We start from the raw sequence: 20,762 nt of genomic DNA on the forward strand, positions 1-20,762 counted from the left end.
GCATGGTAGAACAGTCATTGCCCGGCTTTCTTGGTTGTGAGACCTGTGCTTGAATCCCAAGCATTTCTTTTCTATATGGAGAAGAGATTTTCTTGTGATATATGCGTGGGTTCTTTCTCCATGCTTTGGCTTCATCCTTTTATCAAAAAACATTCATGTTAGGCTGATTGGCCACTGTAACCTGATCTTAGTTGTGAATGTGCCTGCTATAATGCTGTTTAATAGTGTTACTGAATATTATCCAGTTTAAAGCACAATCTGTGCAGTCGTGCTTCCTTAACCACACTCATCATCTTAGACTTTGTCCATGCAATTGAAAATTGGTTAGCTTTTTTGGATAAAAGGTTGATATCTATTTTGAAAAATCATATTTTAAAAATGCGGTGCATACACTGAGTCTGACTTGAAAGTTAAAATAAAAAAATCAATAACTCTAAAACGGTACAAATATATTACCATTACTATAGTATAATGAAACATGATCCAATATTGCACAACTATAATTACTGGGATGGACTGATTATTTTCAAACAGAAACTGTCAGGTGAAGGAGTTTAAGCAGCTTTTCTTCATGCATATCAATTTTCTTCATTGCTAAAGGACTACAGATATGGAGCCAAGGTAACATGGTGGAAGTGGTGTATTACTTTTAATTCTCTTTGAAAATAACATTTATCTCTGACTTCAAAAGAAAATCTTATTTTACCCAGGAATTGTCTTACACCACAGTTAATGTTTTGGATCTGATAAAATGTCAAATTATGATATTCAACATGTAACAGAAAGTTATTTAGGGAAACATGGGAGCATCAGGGATGTGTGGACTTTTTGTACTTGCAAATATGCTTGTTAGACATTTACATCGGGCATTTACTCATAGTTCTTGTTTTGAAAGGTGGTGAAACCAGAAATTATTGTTTTTTCAATGTATTTCTTATTATGTTTGTATTCACATTGAGGATTCTGATTTGAGAACTTATGTCGAGTAAAGTTATCTTAATTTGTGGTTCTGACACCATTTCAAAGACTACAGTTGAGATTTTGACTCATGATTCTTCTTTGCATCTTCTTCAGAAATAAAAACAAGGATTACAGAAAAAACAGAAATTGAAGTGAATATCTTTATTTGAATTTAATGGTAGGAATCCATGATCCTCCTCATGCTCATGAACCTCGTGCCTCCGAATCCCATGTCCCTGAAGCTCCTGTACTCTCCAGGCCTCAGGTACATCATCCTGCCTCTGTAGTTGGGCTGCTCATACATCAGCCAGTGGCCATCCATCACATGACAGGACATGCAATTGGACATACGGTAGCGGTCCATGATGTTTTCGCAGTCATCCATACACTCATGCATCTGACCACCGAAGTTCTCCCTCTCATAGATTCTCATCCTGTAGGATCCCCTGTGCTGTAGACATTTGAAAAACAAGATTAGATCAGGCTTTGCTTCTATGGATAGAAATCTATGTAGAAAGGAGATGTAGTACCATGGGGATCATACGGCAGGACCTAATGCAGTCAGACATTCCCATCATGCTCATGTAGTCAGCGTACTCGCCCCTCCTCATGAAGTACTGGTTTCCCATGTAGTTGGGGCGGTCGTAAACCATGAAGCAGCCACTCTCCACCCTGCAGGAGTGGCACCTGCTCAGGTAGGAGGTGAGCTCAGCGCAGTCACTGCTGGTCTCATAGTGACGACCCTGGAAGTTCCTGTCCTCGTAGAAGATGATCTGGGAATATAATGTTTTCAGAGCACACAGTAGTAATTAAACTTTATCAGATACACCCTTATAAGTAAGCTACCAATTATTTAACAACTTTTCCATATTTTTACCTTGCCCATGGTTGCTGTGGCTGGTCAGGTCTCTCAGAGTGCTGTAGCTGAACTGATACCCTGCCTGCCTGAAAATGTTATATTTATACCTCGCAGGAGACAAAGACAGTGTACCCCTCTATTGTTCAAATTCATGAGCTGGCAAAATACTATTGAAGCCTATAGCATTTTGACCAGCTTACACATATACAGTAGCAGTAGGGCCATGACCTTTGTTTAGCATTTTGTTACAGAAATGCATTTTTCTCTAGTAATAGTTTTGAGGTCTTTTGCTTTTTTTTAGTAGCAATAGTAAGTCCACCTTTAACAATATTCTAGTGTTAGCTTAAACAAAATAAATAAAACAACAAAACATAAAACAAAACCTATTTCCATATGCAGCTATGACATGTGTGACAATAATTTGATTCTATTATATATGTCCCAGAATAGAAGTGCAAGATGACATTTTTAACTGAAATTTATTTTTTGTATAATTTGCCAAAAAAAAAAAAAAAAAAAAGCTGAAATTGGTTACATCTACAAGAGGTGGAGATCTATTCTCATGCAGTTTTTCCATATTGGACTGGTTGACATTGACAGAGCAAACAAGCTGACTACCAGCTCACCATGTGGATATTAACCACCATTCTGAGTAGGCTACATTTCTGCAGAATCTTGCTACAAGATAATGAAGTAATCCTCGATAATCTTTCAATAATTCAACAAACCTGATTATGGATGAAAAAGTTCACATTACTTTAAGTTCTGCAAAGATTTAGTATCTTGACTTTGCAATATCACAAAAAGATCAAGTTAATTCAGACCCAGTTGATCGGCTAAATCCCTTGCTGAATATAAAAAAAAATCATGTATACATACTACTTTAGATTTTCCTTAATAAAGAGACATTTTTTTCAGTCTTTTGACTTTTTACCATGTATTTTATTATTTATCATATGTTTTACTAACCCTTTATAACTGAATATCAGTTAAATCTATTTTTTGTGAATTACATTGAGATAATATGGCTCCATTATATACTGCCATGTATATACCAAACATGAATGATTTAGTTTCAGTTCCCAAAGTTACACCACATAAAAAAAAAAAAAAAAAAAAAAAAAACTACCGGTAAGATACAAAACTCTCAGAATTTTCCCCCCTGTGAATTGTCATCCATAAAAACTGATGGTTTCTCTCTTTTATCAGAATCTTGGGTTTATACTGTTGAGACAGGGCCTGAGTAAGTATTAACCCTGGACCATAAATTGTCCCCCAGGCTAGACAGCATCTCATCATTGTTTACACCCCACTATGTTGAACTATAGAAGGATCTGAGGAGAATTCATGGAATTTATACTCTGGAAAGAATATAAGAAATTGTAAGATGGGGTGACTGTGGGAAGAGTAGTTGTCTTCAAACATCGACATGTGGGGTGAGGCGCATGACCTTCAAGTTGCCTACCAATCTAACATCGGTTTATGAATGCTTGCACGTATGTGCGAGTGATTGGGTGAATGAGACTCTAGTGTGAGTAATTTTGAGTGGCTGGAAGGCTAGAAAAGCCCTAAATTGCCTTCACTGCAAAAAGACTTCAGGCAAGTAGCCAGAGTAACATGGTTTTATAATTTTTCAATTTCATGTTTTTTGACCAAAAAGATCTTACGCTGCAGTGAATGTTTTGGATCTGACAAAATGTCAAATTATGATATCTGACTTGTAAAAGAGACAGTTATTTAAGGAAACATATGGGGGGGGGGGGGGGGGGTGTCATGGAATTATGGTCTTCTTATACCTGGTCATACTTGATAGATAGTTACTTGATAGGCATTCACTCATAGCTCTTTGTATGCAAGTGGGTGAACAAGAAATTTTTATTTTTTATCTATTTTTTATGTTTGTATCCACACTGAGGATTCTGATTTGAGATCTTATGTCGAGTAAAGTTACCTTAATTTGGGGTTCTGACACCATTTCAAAGACTACAGTTGGGGTTTTGACTCATGATTCCTGTTCTTCAGAAATAAAAACAAGGATTACAGAAAAAACAGAAATTGAAGTGAATATCTTTATTTGAATTTAATGGTAGGAATCCATGATCCTCCTCATACTCATGAACCTCGTGCCTCCGAATCCCATGTCCCTGAAGCTCCTGTACTCTCCAGGCCTCAGGTACATCATCCTGCCTCTGTAGTTGGGCTGCTCATACATCAGCCAGTGGCCATCTATCACATGACAGGACATGCAATTGGACATACGGTAGCGGTCCATGATGTTTTCGCAGTCATCCATACACTCATGCATCTGACCACCGAAGTTCTCCCTCTCATAGATTCTCATCCTGTAGGATCCCCTGTGCTGTAGACATTTGAAAAACAAGATTAGATCAGGCTTTGCTTCTATGGATAGAAATCTATGTAGAAAGGAGATGTAGTACCATGGGGATCATACGGCAGGACCTAATGCAGTCAGACATTCCCATCATGCTCATGTAGTCAGCGTACTCGCCCCTCCTCATGAAGTACTGGTTTCCCATGTAGTTGGGGCGGTCGTAAACCATGAAGCAGCCACTCTCCACCCTGCAGGAGTGACACCTGCTCAGGTAGGAGGTGAGCTCAGCGCAGTCACTGCTGGTCTCATAGTGACGACCCTGGAAGTTCCTGTCCTCGTAGAAGATGATCTGAGAAAATATGATCAAAATATATCTTTTTAGAAAAATACAAAGATGAAATTTGCTTCCTTACATTTCATGTAAGATATTGATATTTTCATGTTAAACCTACCTTGCCCATGATCACAGTCTTCAATGTTGTTTGACTTCAGGACTGAATCGTGGCTGATGTGTGCTCCAGGCAGTGGACACTGTTACATTTATACTTGCTCAAACTAAATATGTATGTTGGGCTTCTATTGTATAATGTTCAGACTCAGCAACATGCCATAGAAGACTCTGGGATAGCCAGGGAACTAAAGGGTCATTATCCAACAGTATGCTGTTCTGATTGAAATGCATGCAATGCATACATTCAGCATTGTGGCTAAACATAAAGAAAATGATTAGTTTCTAAACCTAATATGAGAGCTATGTTTGTGTTGTTCAGTGAATACAATGTTTTACTTTAATTGAAAAACAAAAGGTTTACCTGCAGAATACATTCACATAATGCATGGTTTTAGCTAAAATACCTAAATTTGTTGGATTCATTATGACATTGTGAGATGGATATAGTCGCTTTATCTGTTTATTTGTTTTAAATATGTTAAAGAGATCTTCAGAGCTGTTTCTGCCTGACACCAGACATCAAGAATTAGCTATTTTTCTTGTCACTGTGTTACCTTAATGAAACTTTTGATGAGACTTTTCATGACTCAGGATGTATACAGATTGCTTATAACACACAGACACAACAGAACAATATTTCCACACCCTTTTCACATCAAATCAGTTGATTGCACTGTCCAACAATGCTTCCTGAAAAGCTTAAAGTGTGTAAATAGTCCTTAGGATCTAATAAGACTAATTTCCAAGTAAAAAAGTCAGATAGTAATCCCTTTAAAACTGACATAGATTCATGTGGTGCTGCATTAATTAATCACCTGAATGCTTCATTGTTGATATACTCATGCCAACAGTAAATGCTGTGTAATAATTTTAGACCTTCACATTACAGAACTGTGCAAGCAGACATTCCCTGAGATATTAGAGTGTGAATTAGGCATTAATTGTGTGTTTTTGACATCACACAGACCACACACTGGGTTGGTAGTTTATTCATTCTAAGCACTCACAGCTTTTGGAAAATGTTGATGTCATGGTTTAAGTTTTGTCTGGCTTATTTTCTTGTCATTTTGCAGTTCACTTACCTCACGCTCCCTCAACAATTAGTCACACCTGTCTGGACACTAATTAGTCTTTATTCTCATCACCTGTCAGGCTCCCTTTATAAGCTCACCTTGTTTGTTTGTTTGTCGCTGGCTCGTAGTGTTCGTTTCCTCACCATCATGCCTGTCTGCTCCTGTTCCCCCGCCTTGGTTCCCGGCTCGTCAAGTTTGGTTTTTGTTTAGCTGTGCTGCTGGTCTCTGTTCCTCCGTCTTGGTCTTGGTCTCTGGTTCCGTTCCTGGTTCTGCAGCAGCCCAACTCCCCTCTGTTTCATGGACTACTGTTCCTCTGTGTCATGGACTCTGTACCTGCCAGCCAGCTCCTGCATCCTTCACCTCCGCCTGGTAACAGACTATGGTTCCTCATGTCATCACCATCCACCTGCAATAAACTCTCTTAAATCCTACTCAGTGTGTGCGTGCTGTGTCTGGGTTCATCCTCGACAAAATCACGACAGTTGTTTTTAAGACAATTAGTTTTTGATTTAAATAAGCATTTACCTGATGGAACTGGGACAAACAGTGCATTGCCCGTGTAGCTGGATTCTGTAGCACTGCGTCTGGCCCTTCTGGACAGCATAAACCATGTCCAGATCTTGTACTTACTTCACCACCCGTGCTCCTACATAGATTTACATCCTTAGTCCTTCCTCTCCTGTACCGTGCAGCACCCAAACCACACTATTATGCTGAGGCACAAGATGATTTTTATTGTAGCTCTATAAAAGTTTATCAGCTGAATAGAATGTCCGGTTCATTAAGTGTCCTGAGAAAGAAGGGCTGTTATTGGGACTTTTACACTAGTTGGGAGGTGTTCACAATTTAGGGAAGGTCAGAGGAGATGTGAATATACAGGAATTTTATGCTGTCCACATGTTCAATCACCTCTCCATGTATGCAGAGAGTAGTATGTTCAGTCACAGAGGTCAACAGAAGGTCATGCAGTCCACTTTGACCTCCTTGGTCTTGTTGATGTTCAGGACTAGGTTGTTACTAAAGCACCACTGTGTAAACTTTTGGACCTCCTCTCTGTAGCGGTCTCATCTTTATTGGATATGAAACCTACTACAATAAATGTTGTAGTATCACTATTATGTTTGTGGGGTGAATGGCAGAGGAGTCATGGGTGAAGAGGTTGAAGAGAGCTGAACTGAGGACAACCCTGTGGCATGCCAGTGTTGAGGATCAGTGGGGTACATATGTGTTCCCCAATCCTCACCACCTGGGGCTTATTGGTGAGGAAGTCACTGACCCAGAAGTAGCAGAGTGATGGAGATAATCCCAGATTTTGAAGCTTCAAAACCACCATGTCTGGGTGTTGAATGTTGAGCGGAAGTTAACCAATAGCATCCTAACACTTAAATTGGAAGGCTGCAGATGAGTCAGAGCTGTGTGAAGTGCTAACAAGACAGGCAAGGCAAGGCAAATTTATTTGTATAGCACATTTCAGTACAAGGACAATAGTAAGTGCTTTAAATGATTATACATAGTAAAATAAAAACAGAATAAAAGCAAGTTGTAATAGAATAGAAAAATTAAACAACATAAAACATAGGACAATGGAAACTAAAAGCAACTTTAAAACAGTTGGACCAAAAACTTAAACTAATGATGTTTCAGTAAAACAGTTTAACTAGAAGAGTCAAATACAATCCAAAACAAATGTGGTTCTAACCTTGATGTAAAGGAACTCAGGCTTTCAGCACTTTTACAGTTTTCTGGATGGTTTGTCTCTGCCTGTTTTCCTGATCCACTGGATGATGTGTGCCCTGCCTGTTGGACTCTTCTGCTGAGGTGGCCTGAACCTGCATTCTGGGTCTCTGCCTGTTCACTGTGAGTTCCAGCCGTTGGTTCTGCCTGTTCCGGTGGTTTTCCAGCCCGCACTGCTCAGTTTGGTCTGTCCCTACCTGCCTAATCTGGTCTTCTCCACATCTCTGCCTGTCTGCATCATCTGCCTGCATTCTCCTGCCAAGCCTATCCAAGATGCATCTGCCCAGACTGTTACTGCTTATCTGCCTTATCCTCCATTATTCACTCCTTCAATAAACTGTTTGGAACGCTTTCTCTGTGTCCGGCTGAATATCGGGTTCACCTGCATAATTCATCACAGAATCTGAGTACGCAGAATTCAGCCAGACAAGATCTTAACAAGATATTGCTAAGAAAACAGTTTGAGATGAAAACTGCTGCAGATTGAGGGTGAATCACCAGCGTCTGAGACAAGAACCACTTCTCACTAATAACCCAGACAACCATTCTACTACCTACATCAAAAATAAGTGGGAAAATGAAGGTACTTTTACTTTATCTGAAGATGAATTGGAAAGTATATGTTTATCTCAATGGAAGACAACAAAATCACATACCTGGAAAGAATTTAGCTGGAAAACTATCTCACGTTTTTTATAACACCATGTCAAAGCGCTCATTATTCACAAGGGAACACTGGATGCTGGAGAGGATGTGGGTGCCTAAAGGCGCATCATTATCATTTGTTTTGAGAATGCCCAGTTATCCAGAAATATTGGGAAGAGATGAACAATATAACGCAAACTGTTTATAACGTCACCATCCCTTTCAACTTCATGACCATGTAACTTGGACTGAAAACACCGGCAATGGACACAGTAAATGAATACCTTTGGAACATAATACTTGCTGCTGGGAAAAAAGCCATAACTAAGAAATGGATGACAGTCAGCCCCCACGATTTCAAACTGGATTGAAATCATGACTGAAACAAGAAACATGGAACAAATTACTTTTAAAATCCACTTGAAACTTGACATTTTTCACAAACTTTGGTCAAAATGGGACTCCTACCGGGTAAAATGTGCTGTGCTTCAAAATGGTCCATGATTCATTGCGACGTTAAACACGCTACATTTTTGCCAACTGCTCTCTATGTCGAACTGTTCTGTGTTATTAATGTTGTACTGAAAACTTTGAAAAAATAAAATCTAAAAAAAAGAACCACTTCTCACAATTTGTAAACCAACAGGGAGAGTGAGTGTAGACTCCTGCAGGCAGGAGATGTCACTGGTGTGAAGCCCAATGTGATTCAGAGTCCGATCAGAGCAACTAGAGGGATCTTACTCCTGGAACTGACAGGAAATCGGTGGTCAAGAAACAGGCACGGTGTCAGAACGCTATAGCAGAGTCAGGCAGGATGATCAGGGGAATAACCAGAATTCGAACTCCGAGATATTGAATAGGAGGGGATCCAGGATGGACCCTTGGGGAACCCCACTTTTTTGTCGTCTCTGATTTAACGTTACCTACTAACACAAAAAGTCCCTGTCCTTCAAATAGGCTTTAAACCAGTCAAGTGCTGTACCAGTAAGGCCGACCAAGTTTTCCAGATGCTCTAACAGAATGGTGTGATTGACAGTATTGAATGCTGCACTACGGTCCAATAATAGCAGCACTGTGGTTCTTCCACAGCATCCACTGTAGAACAATTCTCCCTGTAGGTGAACTGCAGGGTGCCCAGGACAGCAGGGATGGCGTCCTTGATGCATTCCAGAAGGATCTTCTCAAAGCACTTCATGATTACAGGGGTCAGAGCAACTGAACAGTAGTCATTGAGGCAGGTGATGGTTGATGGTGATGGTGACACATATAACCAACTAATTTGAGAGTGAACAGGCTTTTTTTTTTTTTAAAAAAACACTATTTCAAGAGGTATTTTATAGATATTTACATACAGTCAGTAACAAAACCGTTTCTATATACAAACATAATAGAAATATCAAAGCTGCAAGCAGCACTGGTGGCCCTTATAGCTCAGCACCACTCGGCCTCTGTAGCGACCATGGAAGCACAGCATCCCCACTACACTCCTCTCGCAAACCTACTGTGCTGTTCCACAGCTCGCCACTATGGTGTACCATGAGCAAACCTCAAAATTATCTCTGTCCATATTCAGTTCCCATCCTGTGAGAGTGGTGAAAATTGGGCCAAAATCTTACATTTCTAATGGAAGCTGTGGTCTCTTCATGTATGTTGGTGATGGATTAAGAAATACTTCCTGTCATGCTTTGTTGGCTGACGGCCGGCGGTAAGCGAAGGCGCTTGGCTGCAGGGCCGATTGACGCCGCTCGCGGCTTTAATTATTTAAGCAGAACAATGACCAGTGCAAAATTAAGTTGTATTTACCGTATAACCCGGAAGTAGCGCGGACGTCACTTTGCTGTTGTAAAGTGTTGATATTGAGGGGAGTGTTCATTTATTTTCATTGTGTCCCCTACGTTACTGTGTGCCACATATGCCACAACGACACATGTTAAAACGTCTGAAGGCATGAAATGTGAATAAGAGTTTTTGAACTTTAATTTATCTAATGCTGATTATTCATTGAATCATTTGAATTTAAATATTTAAAATACTTTCACAGCAAAAATTATATGTGATTAATTTAGATTAATTAATTACAGAGTATGTAATTAATTAGAATTTTTTAAGCGATTGACAGCCCTAGTTTATGCATGGTACAGTGACACTTTAAACCAATTTGTTCAACAGCAAGGGGGGCCTTACACTTACAGAATTGCATTATGCAGGATAAATAATGGGACTATTAAATCACAAGTAATCATAAAGAGAAAAATTATGACAATTTGTTAATATAATTGTAAAATAACAGTTGATTTAAAAAAAATGCAATATTAAAACTGTTCTTATTTTAATTTCAGGTCCTTCACTCTCAAAGTGTCCGCGCTACAGCAACACATCCGTGGATTCTTGCCAAGCGGGATGGCCTCGTACTGACTGGGCATTGCGACTGCAAGGCAGGAATGGGCAGCACCTGTACCCATGTCGCTGACATGCTGTTTCAGCTAGAGGCAGCTACCAAGATACGTGCATCAAAGACAGTGACTGAATCAAAGGTGTACTGGCTTCTCCCAGGGGGTGTGAAGGATGTTCCTTTCGCGCCTGTATCCGACATAGACTTTAGCTCTGCCAAGAGCAAACGTCAGAAACTTGATGATAGTATAGCAGCGCTCTCGCTTCCGTCGCCAACTGTGACTTCCACACCTGCTCGTGTGCGACCTGCTCAGCATGTGGCTGTTAAAACCAGCAAAAAGCAGGAGGCGTTCCTGACAGCCCTCAGCAAGCTGAGGCCTAAAGCAGCTGTACTGGCTGCCTGTGATGACTTTGCTGCTGCCTTCCGCCCTAAAGCGACAACTAGCAAGTACCCCGCACCTTTACTTGATCTGAAGGATGTAAAATACCAGGCTATGAGTAGGGGTGATCTGGAGGAAGTCTGTGCTGAGATCAGTATAAGCGTCACTCCGGAGCAAGCTAAACATATTGAAGAGGCCACTAGAGCTCAGGCGGATTCAAAATTATGGCATGTCTTCCGTGCTGGACGAGTGACTGCTTCATCTATGAAGGCTGCATGCCATACATTATTAGAGAAGCCCTCACCAAGTCTGGTGAGGGCCCTGTGCCATCCGGACAATAACAAACTGTGTGTTCCTGCTACAAAGCATGGGAAGGCACATGAAGAAGAGGCCAAGCTGGCTTATTTCAACATGCATAAGTTGCTACACACCACTGCTGTGTTGTCTGCCAGTGGACTGATGATAAACCCCACCCACCCTGAACTCGGTGCATCGCCTGACGCTCGGGTGTCATGCGAGTGTTGTGGACGAGGGGTGGTAGAGGTTAAGTGCCCCTACACTGTGAATCGCCCGGAAGAACACCCCTGCCTAGAGACAACCCCTGATGGTCTGCGGCTGAACATATCACATAAGTACTATTATCAAGTACAGACACAAATCCATCTGTGTGAGGTGGCCTACTGCGACTTTGTTGTCTGGACATGTGAGGCCATGCTTGTCCTCAGGATTCTTCCAGACAGCACTTTCTGGGAGAATGTTTGCTGTAAGAGCAAGACATTCTTCCAGAAAGTCCTGCTTCTAGAGCTGTGTGGCAATACTTTACCAGGAAGGACAAGCTGTGTTTCTCCCCCATCAAACAGAATAGAAATGTTGATCAGTTCTGTCTGTGTGATGGGGGACAAGCACAGTCTAACATGGTGCCATGCAGAAATGTCATGTGTGAGGGACAATGGTTCCACATGGAATGTGTGAAGTTGAAGCGCATGCCCAAACCTAAATGGGCGTGTCCTAAGTGCCGTATTGTACCATAAGTATATCTGTAAGCAAGGTGTTCTCAGCTGTAGGCTTGGAGGTGGTCTGGTACCAGGCCACCTTCAAGCCTACAGCTGAGAACACTCACTTCGTGGTATTTAATTTTCAATTGTTACCGATATGAAAGGTTACTATTCATAAGATTGTATATAAGACACACTAAGTAACCTGATGTGAGATATACTGTCATGTTCACTGATGTTATGTACCTTATCTCATTTATGTTGTTAATAAATTATATTAACCTAAAAACAGTCTAGTTTGTCTTCCTATCTTAAGAACAGTCTGATATAAAAACTGTAAACATTTTTATATATTAACACAAAATTGCACATTTTAGTTTAAATGAAATGCTTTGTATATAAACTATGGAAATTAAAAAAATAGAGTATGGAGTCTTAAATGTATTTATTTACATTTACAATGATAAATACACAGTGTGACATGGATACTACAATCCCTGCATTTCTAATCAAATGACACAATTCCATCCGAAAGATTGAATAAAGAACATGCTACTTTTGCAATTTTGTCTAATAATGTCAAGTTATTCTGATCTCTAACTTGCACATAGTCTAGAGGTACAGGCCCACCCACCATATTGTATCGCTGCCTAATGCCCCCTATTACCCGCTCTACATGTATGCGTAAATGAGCTATTTTCCGAGTTTCTATGACCTCACACATAGACAGTTGTTTCTTTCCTTTCATGAAGGCAGGAATCTTTACTTCGGCCTGTAATAAGCCGACCGAATCTTTTATGTCAAAGCCACGGTCAGCCAGGATGATGTCTCCTGGTAAAATGTGACTTAAGAACCCAGATTTTTCTGTAATGGCTTTGTCACTGGTACACCCACCCCATGCTTCCGAAATAAAACTGACTGAACCCTTTGGACATATGGCAATTAAAAATTTCACAGTGTTATGATGCTTGTAGTTTGACCAAGTCTGTGCTTGAGCCATTAAACCTGTTGGTCTATCAGTAAATACTTCAAAACAATCTATAATTGCACTCACACGCACACATACTGTTTCCGAAACTCCATTGGAGTGCTTTCAAACAATGCCTCCCTGGACGGCCATTTCACAAGAAATCCAATATTGTGGTACATGACATTGATAACATGACTGAAGGTGCGAGATACAGTAGGGCAGGACACATTAAAATGGTAAGCAATATCCTGTACAGATAAGTTTAGACGAAGTCTCATTAGAGTAAGAACCATTTGCTGGAATTTGTTGAGACAGCTATTGGGTCCACAGGTTAACTCATCTTAAATATAATTGCACAATAACATCAGAAGAGTAAATGATGGCAAGCCAGTGTAAAACTTAACTTTGCCATCATCATTTTCAAAAGTCCTCTGACAAACAGTAGATTCCTCAACCTTAATCCACAATTCCATATTTTCCTGTGTCAGTCTATTCAGTTCTGACTGCATGCCATCGATGAGCGACATGGATATATCCGTTTGGCAGGCCACAGTGTTCGGTTCTGCTGTCAGAATCTCATCTGTATCGGGTAGTGGCTCCACACCTGATATTTCTAAGTCCTCGTTAGGCTTGAATGACTTGCTGAGAGAGATAAGGCTCTCAGCAGCATCATATAGCTTCCTTTTATGAGCCCTCTGCTGCACACGCTCTTTCCGGGATGCTGTCAGGTCTGAAGCTGGTTTCAGCTTAGAATGGCCTAGGAGAAGGCTTGGTGCCCAGTCTGGGTTATCACAGTCAAAGAGTGCTGCAGGTTTGCCTGGAAAACAAAAAGCATTGTTGCTTAGCAAAGAAAATGCCATAAAGTTACAAAATAGCAATAGATTATCACATCAAGTTCATTTTTTGCAAGCTCTAACATTGTGTTCAACTATCTTACATTATTATCATCAATTTGTTTTTTAATAAGTACATTTTACCATAAGCATACAACATACCACCTGTATAGCTATCAGTCACAATAGTTATAATGCCTGAGTACAAAGTTTATCATTCTAATTTGTCAATAACACTGATTGACACACTGACCTCATAATATAGGTCAACTAGCACTGTAGGCTGCAGCCCGGTTTAACTAAACCCCAAGTAGATATATTGTTTAAATATAGGGCTTGGGATCCGCGTTGCATTGTGGGACGTGGCTGCCATGTTGATGGAAACGCAAAGTTAAAATGACAAAATCAGCATTATTAATAATTTGGATCCATATGAAGTTCCAAACAATGAGTGGAGCGGAACAGTTCTGAAGCTACAAGTCCTTGGAGTCTCATGTGCAGTTTAGGAATGGATGGGTTCAGGAGCTGCAGCTCATAAAGCCAGCAAACAGTGGGAACACAGTAACTCGTTCAAAGGTAAGCTGTGCTCAGACGGGCTCTGGCACATGCTAACCGTTAGTGCTAACAACCACTCACGCATGTAATGTACTTTTAACTAGCTGCTATGTGTTTCAAAGGTTTAGAACACACTCTCATTGACATCGGGATACTGTGGAAAGTTATGTTCGGTCGTCTTACAGCCGCGATCCAAGCGAGCCGACGACTCTTTGTTATCTCTGACACTTGTTCTCCGTGGTTGCGCCTCCAGGCAGGAAAGCGGTGGAAAATTAACCCGCAGTTAAAGTGATTGTCTCACACCTTGTCTTAGTAATCTGTTAATCTGTTTTACACGTCACCTGGGTGATCGTCGGGGAGAGGAATGTGATGGTAGAAAACCCAGATAGAATGTTTTTTATTTAAGATTTAAGGTGGTTTATGGGATTTTTTTTTTATTATCATTGAAATGTTATGCATATTTATGTGCCACCAGCACAAGAAAAAATAACAATGCTTTAAATGTTTTAAATGCTTATGATGAAGTCGACCTATGATTAAAGTCTGATATGGAGTGAAATTGAAGTTTGAAAGGAGTCATGATGCAGTTTGGCTGCAATCCACCACTTTACCATCTGCGTCACCAATCTCCAAAATGAGTACACACTTGAGTCAGAGTTGCTGTGAGGGCCGCACATTTTCCCATCAAGTTCTTTCTTTTATAGATCCCAACATTTGCGTGGAAGGTGACATACATATGTTACATGTCTCGTTTTGTGTGTACGCAAGTTTTATAAATGAGACTCCTGGACTTTTCCTACTCGTGCAATCCTTGTACCATGCATGTGTCGTTTTGAGCCAAACATATGCAAACGGTGAGATAATAGAAATTTGCCGCTCCTCGATGCCTACACTGTCCAGCCAACAGTAATTGTTCAGAGTTTGATTCCTCATTAACTTGTTCTGTGGGATCACACTACTTCAAGCCTGTATTTCAAAGTACATCCACCAGTGATACTGGCAACTTCTTGTTCTAAGTGGTTGGGGCTAACGTCACATGAACATGAGAATGCCGTGATTACTTATGTGAGATGATTCAAAGAAACTTTGATGCTGCTGCAAACTCGTGTGTGGAAATTACAGCTTTGTATTTTATGGTGAGAAGTCAGATTTTGAGGCTTTGTGCTATACTGATGTTGGGGACTGAGCCAAGAAGAAAATAAAAGTGAGGCTCCTGTAATGATCTGGCTTGGAGGTGAACCCGGAATTTAACCAAAACTCTGCTAGGCTGGAAACTGGTTTATTGAAGTGTTGATGAGGAGTGGAACATGGACAGGCAAACAAAACATAATCCAAACGGAAGGTAAAGCAGACATCCAGGCAACTCTTGAAAGGGGACAGGCGGACAGAACTGGGTGAACAGACAGAACAGGGTCATTTAAACAGAATCAAGGTGCTGGAGGCTCTTACCAAAAGATGGGAGTACATTCGGGGATGCGACGGAATGAAGTGCGAGCAAGCATGAGAGACGGACCGACAAATAGCTGAGAAAGGGGTGAGGCTTAAATAAATGGACAAACAGGTGAGCGGAGTAAAAAGAAATTAACCAAAGGTGGAAGCAATTGTGGAACTGACAGGAGCTGGGGAATAAACCAAAATCCAAGAACAGTAATGAAAACAAATCGCAGAACAAAAATTAGAACTAATACAGAAAACAGATAATGAAAATAATCAACAGGCTAAACAGAACTCCAGAACCTAAAACACAAATAAACCAAAAGGCAGGAAAAAGCTAACTTAACCAAATCATAAACAGGAACCAAGACAGAATATTACAGCTCTGATGGCTGAAGCCACAAGAAATGTGAGACTGCTGCAGTCACTCTCTAATAAACTCCTCTCACATCAGGGTGCCCACTCTATAAAGCCTAGCCCCCAAGGCCAAAAGCTTTGAGCAGCACAGGAGAGATCCTCTCTCTTTCGTGGACCATGGCACTCCAGCGAGGAGGGATGAAGCGGCCATGGGCATGCATGGGGCACAGAGACCTGCCAACCTGTATAGGCTGGACCAAGTAAAGTCTGTTTTCTCTGAAACCAACAACAAAATCAAGGCAGCAGTGATCTTTTTAAGCTGTGCAGGAGAAAGCTGACCCTGGAGCCAAGCCACATTTTCCAAAACGAGGGTTTTCACCCTGACCTTGCCGCTTGGTCGCAGTTGGCCCGTACTGCTAGCTTTCACCCCGAATGCCGCAACCGGACACAAAGGCAAATGTTTAGCAGAGATAATAGGTAACATTAGGATGGGATTTGATATTGTTTACTTTTAATGTGTTTAACTGTGGTTTTAAGGTTTGAGACCTGGAAACCTCTCACACCCATACAGTTCTCAGTGTCCATCGGCCTCCTGACATGCCCTTTGCAGTTTTTTTGGGGGGAGGGTGGGAGTGGTGTCTTTAGGATCTTGGGGGTAACCTCTCATTTCTCCTGGTCTCCCTCCTTGCTCTGAATGTCAATCTGAACGCACAGTGACAAAGGAAATTCAATGTGAAGTACGGCTGTCATCCGAAGTTTAAAATGGCAATCAGGCTTAATTTTTAATGATTTCTTTTAATGGAGGCAACATTTGTACCTTTTACAAATTTAATAAACACCGCTCTGTGGAATTTTTTTAATGTTTCTTTGCTCTTTCTTTGTGGTTGCCACTTCACTATGGGGAAAATATGATTAGCTGACCCGATTCTTAATCCATATTAACATCCATGTGGTGCTTTGCATTGACCATTTACACTTGAATCTGGATGTGTAGATGGCAGAAAATGAAGCACAACCTGGTCACAAACGTTTAGGTACAGTTGTGATTTATTGAGGAAATTGTGTGCTGATGCGCTGTCATATTTTTATCAATGTGACTCTGAGGAATGCAATGACTGAAACAAATGTAGGTTTAAGAAGGTTTAATTCAATTCAATTCAATTTTATTCATATAGCGCCAATTCATGAAACATGTCATCTCAAGGCACTTTACAAAGTTAAGTTCAATCATATTATACAGATTGGGTCAGATTATACACATTGGTCAAAAATGTTCCTATATAAGGAAACCAGTTGATTGCATCAAAGTCCCGACCAGCAGCATTCCCTCCTGGAAAAGCGTAGAGCCACAGGGAGAGTCGTCTGCATTGTACATGGCTTTGCTGCAATCCCTCATACTGAGCAAGCATGAAGCGACAGTGGGAAGAAAAACTCCCCATTAACGGGAAGGAAAACCTCCGGCAGAACCGGGCTCAGTATGAACGGTCATCTGCCTCGACTGACTGGGGATTACAGAAGACAGAGCAGAGACACAACAAGAGAGACAAAAAAGCACAGAAGCACACATTGATCCAGTAATCTGTTCTACATTAGATGGTAATAGCGGGTGAGCCGTCTTCTCTGGATGATGTCACAGTTAACAGAACGCCAGACCAGGTGTACCTACTATGAAGATAAAAGAGAGAGAACAGAAAGTTAAAGCAGAAATGACAACATGTAATGCATATTTGAAGAACAGTAGAACTCTATAGAGTGAGAAAATTAGATCCTGATGTCCTCCAGTAGCCTAAGCCTATAGCAGTAAAACTATAAGGAGCCTGATAGCTAAAGGATCTGCCTCCCATTCTACTTTTAGAGACTCTAGGAACCACCAGCAGACCTGCAGTCTGAGAGCGAAGTGCTCTGTTAGGAACATACGGGGTAATCAGCGCTCTGATATATGATGGAGCTTGATTATTAAGGGCTTTATACGTTAGAAGAAGAATTTTAAATTCTATTCTTGATTTAACAGGAAGCCAATGAAGGGAAGCTAAAATTGGAGAAATATGATCCCTCTTGTTGATTTTCATCAGAACTCTTGCTGCAGCATTTTGGATCAGCTGAAGGCTTTGAACTGCATTTTGTGGACTTCCTGATAGTAAAGAATTACAATAGTCCAGCCTTGAAGTAACAAATGCATGGACCAGTTTTTCAGCATCACTCTTGGACAGAATGTTTCTAATTTTGGCGATATTCCGGAGGTGAAAAAAGGAAACTCTGGAAACCTGTTTAATATGGGATTTAAATGACATGTCTTGGTCAAAAATAACACCAAGATTTTTTACTTTATTACCAGAGGCCAAGTTAATGCCACCCAAATTAAGTGATTGGTTAAGAAGTTTATTTTTTGAGGACTCTGGCCCAAAGATTACAACTTTGGTCTTGTCAGAATTTAGATGCAGGAAATTTAAAGTCATCCAGCTTTTGATGTCATCAAGACATGACTGCAGTTGAAGTAATTGATTGGATTCATCAGGATTTATGGATAAATATAGCTGAGTGTCATCAGCATAACAGTGGAAATTAATCCCATGCTGTCTGATAATTTTGCTGAGCGGAAGCATATATATAGTAAAGAGAATTGGTCCAAGGACTGAACCCTTTGGTACTCTACAGGTGACCCTAGAGTTTGAGGAAGATTTATTATTAACATGAACAAACTGGAATCTGTCCGACAGATAAGATTTAAACCAGCCTAATGCTTTCCCCTTAATCCCTACAGTATGTTCAAGTCTTTGTAGGAGAATATTGTGATCAACTGTATCAAACGCAGCACTGAGATCTAACAGGACAAGTACAGACACAAGTCCATTATCTGAGGCCATGATAATATCATTAGTGACCTTCACCAGAGCTGTTTCAGTGCTATGATGAGCTCTGAAGCCTGACTAAAACTCCTCAAGTAGGTCATTGCTTTGTAAATGTTCACAAAGTTGATTAGCAACTACTTTCTCAAGAATTTTAGATAAGAAAAGAAGATTAGATATAGGTCTGTAGTTTACTAGCTCATCTTGATCAAGAGAAGGTTTCTTAAGTAAAGGTTTAATAACAGCTACTTTAAAAACCTGTGGTACATATCCATTTACTAAGGATAGATTAATCATGTCTAAAATAGGACCACTGATCAAAGGGAATACCTCCTTAAACAACTTGGTTGGGATTGGGTCTAACATACAGGTAGAAGGTTTAGATGAAGATAAGATTTTAGATAGCTCAGAAAGCTCTACTGCTTCTAAACAGTTCAAACACTGTGCAGGTTCTAAAGATTCCTCCAATGCTGCCTCACTAACTGAGGATGAGGTAATCATGTTTGGGAGGATGCCAATTATTTTATTTTTAATGGAATCAATTTTATTTATGAAGAATCCCATAAAATCATTACTACCACGAGCTAAGGGAATGGATGGATCAACAGAGCTGCAGCTCTGAGTAAGTTTGGCAACTGTACTAAAGAGAAATCTAGGGTTATTTTTATTCTCTTCAATTAATGATGAAAAATATGCTGCTCTAACTTTGAGAAGGGTCTTGTTATACAACAATAGACTGCCCCTCCAGATTAAGTAGGATTCCTCTTGGTGTGTAGAGCGCCATTTTCTCTCCAATTTCCTAACATTGTGCTTCAAGGAATGCAGCTCTGAATTAAACCAGGGAGCCAGCTTCCTGTGAATAATCACCTTCTTTTTCAAGGGAGCTACGTTGTGTAATGCAAAACGCAATGAGGAAGTCACACTGATAGCAAAGGTATCGATTTGTGAATGGGAAGAAACAGCATTGCTGCCATCTACAGGGCATTTCTGCAATACTGAGGATATTAAAAGGTGGAATGTTATTAAAAAATTATCAGATAGGACAGGGTTGTGAGAGAATACTGTTAATTCTTCACAATCAATGCCATATGTCAGCATAATGTCTAAAGTATGGAGCCAAGAGTGAGTTGGCTTATGCACATTTTGAGCAAAACCAATTGAATATAGGATAGTTTTAAAGGCTACACTAAGGTTATCACATTCAGTGTCAACATGGATGTTAAAATCACCCACTATAATAACCTTGTCAGTATTAAACACCAAATCAGATAAGAAATCTGACAACTGATCCAAAAACTGAGTGTAAGGGCCTGGTGGACGATACAAAACAGCAAACAGAAGAGGTTTTATTGCTTTGCAGTTTGGATGAGGGAAACTGAGGGTAAACTGTTCAAAAGAACTGTAATTCTTAATTGGCCTGGGACTAATTAATAAATCAGACTGAAATATAGTTTCCACTCCTCCTCCTCTTCCCACAGATCTGGGAATGTGGAAATTTGAATAACTGCAGGGAGTTGACTCATTTATACTAATGTAGTCCTCTTGTAGCCAGGTTTCTGTGAGACAAAACAAATCAATCTGATTATCAGAAATCAATTCATTGACTAACAAAGTCTTTGGAGGGAGAGACCTTATATTTAATAGACCACATTTAATTCTTTTATTTTTTCGTTCAAAGTGATTTGTATGGATTTGTATTAGATGTTTATGATTTGTTCCTTTTAGATCAGTTTTTGATCTGTTAGGTTTTGGCCGTGGGAAAGACACTGTCTCAATAGGATAATGGGTGGGTAACAGTACAGAAGCTGCAGAGAGGTGTGTTAAACTACGGCTCTGCTTCCTGGTCTGGACCCTGGGTTGTCAGCATTTAGGGGAACTAATATATCCGGCCAGATTCCTAGAAAGAAGAGCTGCACCACCCAAAGTGGGATGAATGCCGTCTCTCCT

At 40.3% G+C, this 20,762-nt stretch overlaps 2 protein-coding genes and 1 long non-coding RNA gene across 3 annotated transcripts in view; 1 reads left to right on the forward strand and 2 right to left on the reverse strand.

Moving 5' to 3' along the window:
- Positions 1-20,762, forward strand: part of LOC110367605 — an 82,131-nt gene that overhangs the window by 12,003 nt on the left and 49,366 nt on the right. The gene's annotated exons all lie outside the window — the stretch shown is intronic.
- On the reverse strand, positions 1,104-1,905 carry LOC105922254 (gamma-crystallin M3). The gene is made up of 3 exons (XM_012858144.3): positions 1,838-1,905; positions 1,491-1,733; positions 1,104-1,411 (listed from the first exon to the last, which is right to left on the reverse strand). Exons 1-3 carry the CDS (start codon positions 1,844-1,846, stop codon positions 1,133-1,135), a joined length of 531 nt encoding a protein of 176 aa, XP_012713598.1. The 5' UTR covers positions 1,847-1,905; the 3' UTR covers positions 1,104-1,132.
- Positions 3,875-4,691, reverse strand: LOC105922255 (gamma-crystallin M3). The gene is made up of 3 exons (XM_012858145.3): positions 4,604-4,691; positions 4,258-4,500; positions 3,875-4,178 (listed from the first exon to the last, which is right to left on the reverse strand). The coding sequence occupies exons 1-3, from the start codon at positions 4,610-4,612 to the stop codon at positions 3,900-3,902; spliced, it is 531 nt and encodes a 176-aa protein (XP_012713599.1). The 5' UTR covers positions 4,613-4,691; the 3' UTR covers positions 3,875-3,899.

The sequence above is a fragment of the Fundulus heteroclitus genome, chromosome 7 (genome assembly GCF_011125445.2).
Source record: "Fundulus heteroclitus isolate FHET01 chromosome 7, MU-UCD_Fhet_4.1, whole genome shotgun sequence".
Taxonomy (NCBI): Eukaryota; Metazoa; Chordata; class Actinopteri; order Cyprinodontiformes; family Fundulidae; genus Fundulus; species Fundulus heteroclitus.